General features: G+C 36.5%; 1 protein-coding gene across 1 annotated transcript in view; it reads right to left on the bottom strand.

Moving 5' to 3' along the window:
- The window catches only part of LOC149273467 (activating signal cointegrator 1 complex subunit 3-like), a 99,268-nt gene extending 93,524 nt beyond the window's left edge, over window positions 1–5,744 (bottom strand). Inside the window, exons 1-3 of the mRNA XM_089506277.1 lie at window positions 5,730–5,744; window positions 4,629–4,820; window positions 2,676–2,900 (exon numbers count right to left, since the gene is read on the bottom strand). Of these exons, the coding sequence (XP_089362403.1) occupies window positions 2,676–2,900; window positions 4,629–4,820; window positions 5,730–5,744 (432 nt within the window). The remainder of the gene's footprint in view (window positions 1–2,675; window positions 2,901–4,628; window positions 4,821–5,729) is intronic.
- Between the last annotated feature and the right edge of the window lie 256 nt (window positions 5,745–6,000).

Genomic DNA, 6,000 nt, shown 5'->3' on the forward strand with positions numbered 1-6,000 from the left:
GCTGTGACCGCTCCGGAGAGCGGTCACAGCCGCCGCTGCCGGTGATCTTCGCCATCAAGCAAGATGGCGGCGGTCCGGGAAAATAAACAATAAAGATGATAGAGTTAGCTAGACGGTCTCCAGACCCTCTAGAGAACTCTGGCTCCACTTGCAGGTTGAATACAGGTACTGCATTCAACCATGCAAGTCAATGGAGCCCAGCTTTCTAATCACTATGTGATTAGTAAAATATTAAAAAAAAAATAAAAAAATAAAAAAATGGAAAAAAAATAAAAATGTGCTAACATTTAAAAATAATTATGCAGTGATGTCACTAGATGAACCATCCAGTACATTGCAAAATGTGTAAAAAAAATATAAAAAAGTATTAAAAAGATAAAATAAAATAAAAAAATAAAGTTTATTATTTTGAGCAAGTGCTAAAATTTCTCAAAAATCTCAACAAAGAGTTAAAATAAAAGCACTTCAAATACCCAAGGGGTGTCTAATATATAAAAAAAATGGCTGATGGGGTAAATTGGAGTGGCCTAGCTCAAAGATAGGGCATAGGTACAGACTGACCAAAATGGAGAAAAAAAGCGCACTTCCCAAATGTGGCATTTTAAATCTGAAACAACCCGACAAACCCATGCATGTCGGGTATCACTGCACTCAGGAGATGTTCCTGAACACATATTGGGGGGTTGTTTGACAGTGGCATATACCAGAACCTGTATATCTATAACTAAAGTACAATTTGTGTGGAAAAAAAATAAAAAAAAAATACTATTACAAAGTTTGACAAAGTGTAGTTCTATAATTGGTGCATGGAAAGGGTTAAAATAACAGCATTGGGAATACCCTGGGGTGTCTAGTTTTCAAAAATATATGGTTTGAATGGGTTAAATTGAGTTAACCGGCTTCAAAGATATTCCAAAGAGGAGATGGAGGCAGAATGACCAAATGACCACCTGGATTACGCATGCCCCAAAAGTAGCCTTTTACCAGCCAAACAATCTGACAAACCCATGCATGTGGGGTATCGCTGTACTCAGGAGATGTTCCTGAACACATATTGGGGGGTTGTTTGACAGTGACATATACCAGAACCTGTATATCTATAACTAAAGTACAATTTGTGTGAAAAAAAAATAAAAAAAAAATACTATTACAAAGTTTGACAAAGTGTAGTTCTATAATTGGTGCATGGAAAGGGTTAAAATAACAGCATTTGGAATACCCTGGGGTGTCTAGTTTTCAAAAATATATGGTTTAAATGGGTTAAATTGAGTTAACCCGCTTCAAAGATATTCCAAAGAGGAGATGGAGGCAGAATGACCAGATTTGTTAAAAAAGATTTGGAAATCATAAAACGCTGCTTGTACTTATTGCCCTATAACTTACAAAAAACAGCAAAAAAACATAAAAACATTGGGTATCTCTAAACTCAGGACAAGTAGTAGAATCTATTTAGCTAGTTTTTTTACTTGCTTTTTTAGGTGAGTAAAAGATTTTTCAAATAAAAGTCATAAAATGTGTTTTTTTTCAATTTTTCACCATGTTTTTTTAATTTTTTTTATAGTAAATAAGATGATACGATCAAAATAATGGTATCCGAAGAAAGCCCATCTTGTCCTGAAAAAAACAATATATAACTTATGTGGGTTCACTAAATGGGTGAGGAGAAAATTACAGCTGAACACAAGCACCACAAAAGTGTCAAAACAGCTGCGGTCCCACAGGGTACAAAACGAAAAATGAGCCTGGTCCTTAAGGGGTTAAAGTGACATTTTGTTTATTTCAGCAGTGGGGAGTTCAAAGGCATAGACACAAGTTGCATTAATTGTTTTCCAGTAGTGATGTAACCACCACTCTTTTCCTTCAATGATCCTACTGAATAACTTAATGGTCCCCAGGGAGCTATAGTCAAATTTCTAGATACAGGAACTCATGTCCAGTGAATCAGTGTTTATTCCATTACTAGCAAAAAATACAGTGGCAGCAAAGGCCCAAAATGCTGTATGTTAAGACAAAAGCACTTAGGAGTAAACTTGTTAGGCATTAGACGTTCACGGACAAGGTATTGAATAAACCGATCCGCTGGACATGTTTCATATTTAAGCGTTTGCATCCCTCTTTGTACATGAGCACCTTCCAGTATTCATGAGTGAAATGTTGGAAAATGGTTCCCATTGCCAGATGTATCATCAAGTACACATGGGACTTCTGTCAATTTGCTTCAGCAGCTCCATGTATAAGAGCTCTATATCGTACATGCTGTCTTTATGCTCGGTATATGTTGCCGAGTAATAAAACCTTCAATGTAAAAAGAAAACATTGCTGTTGTACCAATCCAAGAAGCCTTGGTTTGTTTACTTGTATGTGTAAAAGCTTTTTGTTGTTGATAGTCACTTTTATGTGGAAATCATTTGGTGGTTCTACAGCTTAGACACCAATAGTTTAGATATTTCCCCTTTATTGCATCACACATTCTGTAACTGTTACCTGGGTGGCTCCTATGAGGCATTTTCAAAATATCTTAAATACAGACATATCACCATAAAAAGGAGCACCTTTCTGTATTAAAGAACGAGTGTACCAATAGAGTGCTTTCATGAGCCTAAATATCATATGTGAACCAGATTTTTCTTTTTATGACAATACAGCAAAGGAACATTAATAATAAATAATATTACCTCTGCGTTCAGATTGTCTGCTAGGCTCCCAAGAAACTGGCTTTCAATTGGGTTTTGCTGAGTAAGAAGAGTCAGGTAGTGGCTGAGTTTCTCATGAGTTGTGATGATGGTGCCCTCGCCAAACTTGTCAAACTGTGGACGACCAGCTCTACCAAAGATCTGCATGACATCTAAAATGCCAAGGTCGACAAACGTTCCTCTCTTTGCATCATATATTTGTGTTCCCTAGTTAAATAAAAGAGGACAAAATTAACACAAACTCTGGTTGTAAAGTAAAAGTGATTAAGCTGATTATTTGCAACAGAAGACTAAAAAACAAATGTACCTACCACAGTACCTGCAAAAGCAACATCTACAGCTTAGATCCTAAACACACAGTATTACAAACTAAAACAGTGGTTGTCGAAATGATGGCATGTTAACACTTTTTATACACAACGACCAGCTTTTACTGGCAGTAGAAACAAGAAATGTCCAAGTAAAGCTATTTTGATAACGCGTATAGGGAATGCAACAACTGTGTGTGTTTGGCAGAAGGTGACAATCGAGTAGTTCTCGCATAATGACATATGTATAACATGATTAAACTGTAAACAGGTATGTAATGTATGCTAGAGTTCATTTTCTGTTTTGGCTTAAGATCATTTCATAAAGGCTGCTATGATTGTATTGGTTTGTATTGGTTTAGGCAGTGGTTCCCATTCAACTAGCAAAAACATTACTATAGCTGTCACTGTTCCAACCCCCCCCAGATGAAACTGGAACCACTAAGATCAGGAACCAGAACATCAGAGGCCAAATCAGAAAGTAACAATAAAGCTCAGGAACGAATCAGGACAATAAACCAAAGATCTGGGGGGTCAAAAAGGAATTATGGTCACAGGAATAGCTGGGTCAAAACACAAAAACCGGATATGCACATAATCATCAAGAAGTAACGCCAACCAAGGGTAAAGTTGAAATTAAGTGCTTAAATAGTCAATTTCTGGGTTCAAACGATAACTTTTGCTGCAAAAACTATATGTCTGCTACAGTGACCCTTATTTGAATTGGGATATTCCTAAGAGGTGACAAACGTTTCTCCAAAAGGATTTGAAATACTTTACACTGCCATAATTAGACAAATGGCAGTGTAAACCTTTTCTGAAGTACCATAAGTTTGAAGGACATAATTGGAAACATCTGTTTTGTTCATATATGTATAACAAGGAGTATTTTATCAAAGTATTTTAAAATGTTTTCCTACAATATATGGTAAAAGTTATTGGCTGCTAAAATGGCAACCAGTTGAATTGGCGTCATGTGACACAACTAAAACCACTTATCCCGCTTGGCGAAATAACTATGAAAATTATGGCCTTTTCATTATGAATGACCAAAATGTTTGTCATGCCATGCCATGATGGGTTGAAAAATGACACGTTTTTCGAAGAATACCCTTAAGAAACCTTAAGCTTAATAATTTAGGAAACTATCAGGGGAAAAAACTAGATATTGATTGAAGAGCGCGAGTTCTGAAAAAAAAAAAAAAAGTGTAAATCTTTGATTTGGCAGAGGAACCCTTAGGCATTATTTAAACATTTACATGCACACAAGCTGTAGTTCTCTGCTCCCTTAGATGAAACAACAAAAGTTTTAACCTAACAGGTCATCTGCATTATTCACATCCAAAGAAAAGCTACATTTCCCATCATCTGTGCAACTTGTAGGGATTTGAACTACACAGTTTGGGTTCAGAAAATTAGCATCCTTAACGTAAGGTTTCAGGTCACATGTCCCATTGGCCAACAGGAGAGAAGAAATCCATACTTGGCAGATTACTGCTAAAACAATCTATTGTTTTAAATAGAAGTGTATACATATGCGTGTGTCTGTGTCAACGGTTCAATTGTCAGACTGGATTAGGGCAGAATACGTAACAGTTTTATTCTGTTCTGTAGAATAATCTCTTACCTTAATGATAACGGCATGTGCGGGGAGATTGACACCCCAGGCTAATGTGGCTGTACAAACCAGGACTTTGATATGTCCCTGAGAAAAAAGATTTTCCACCAAACTCCTATCTTGCCGCAGCATGCCTGCATGATGAATACTAAATCCATCTGGAAACAACTCTCTCAGCTGCTTATTTCTGGACCTTTGCACCTGTAGAAGACAAAAGCATTTGGTAAATGACTGATTAGCTCATAATGAAAAAGACATTCATGTGTAAAGCGGAAATATGCAATCACGCTGCCGACTTTGTCCTTCTCTTTTGATATTCTAAAGACTACTATTGTTTGGATCGCGGCTAACACAAAATTCATCAGAACGAGCCAATTATTTGCAGAACACGTAAACCATTTTTTCCCAAATATTCGGATTATATTTTTATGTTCCACAACCAATGACATGTCAGTTAACCCTTGTTTCACCATACCTGACACAAGAATTTATACTATATACTACTATAGTATTTGTGCACACATCAACTGCATTTATGTAAATACTAAAAATGTATATGAGCAGAAACATAGTATCAAATTTACTAAAAAAACAATGTAATAAAGGCATAAATAAATAATAATAATAAAAAAAACTGTGCAAACAATATCAGCTTCTTTCTGGCTAGTAGAACAATCGGTCTTTATTCATCATTTTCAATAAGTTCCGAATTATATCAGACAGTCTGATTTGTATACAATCACAGTAGCCTGTCACTCAGCCTTATTTCAAGTAATCGAAAATCATTATTAAGATTGCAGCGGCTAGGCAAAATATTCCTGACAGCAGTTCTTTTTTTTTTTTTTAAACCAATGTTCCATAAGAAAAAGCTAACAGAAAAAAATCTATTTATACAATGAAAATCTTAAGTCATTTTTCACTGGTGGAGCAGGTGTAAAGTGCAAGCGTTTCAGTGTCAATGCGCCCACCCTGGGAATTCTTAAGGTTTGCTTACAAGACTCAGGGTTTTTACACCAATTTCAGGTTACACAGAGCTGACGCCTGCATATTCTACTCATATTGTGCTCTGATTTATTGATATCCAAGCGGTCCAAGGAAGCGGAGCTTCACCTTGAGAGTACGCATGTATGCTGATGATCAGAGTTGGTAACGCAGCAGGTTGGTCTTCAATGTCTGGGCTTAGGAGTTACACTTGCTTATTCATACTCCCCACCTACTCTGCATGGCTAACGCCGCTCCATTGTTCTGGCTACATCCCATTCTTGCCTCCTAAAAAGGGCAGCCAGCCAGTAGAGGATACCCGTTATGTTCATTAGAAAATATGCTTTTTACAACAGCTTTCAGAAGCACTACAATATTTTTTGTCTATTGAACAAAAAAA

Source organism: Sceloporus occidentalis, unplaced genomic scaffold (genome assembly GCF_023333645.1).
Source record: "Sceloporus occidentalis isolate IW3139 unplaced genomic scaffold, rSceOcc1.0.p SCAF_374, whole genome shotgun sequence".
NCBI classification, from domain to species: domain Eukaryota; kingdom Metazoa; phylum Chordata; class Lepidosauria; order Squamata; family Phrynosomatidae; genus Sceloporus; species Sceloporus occidentalis.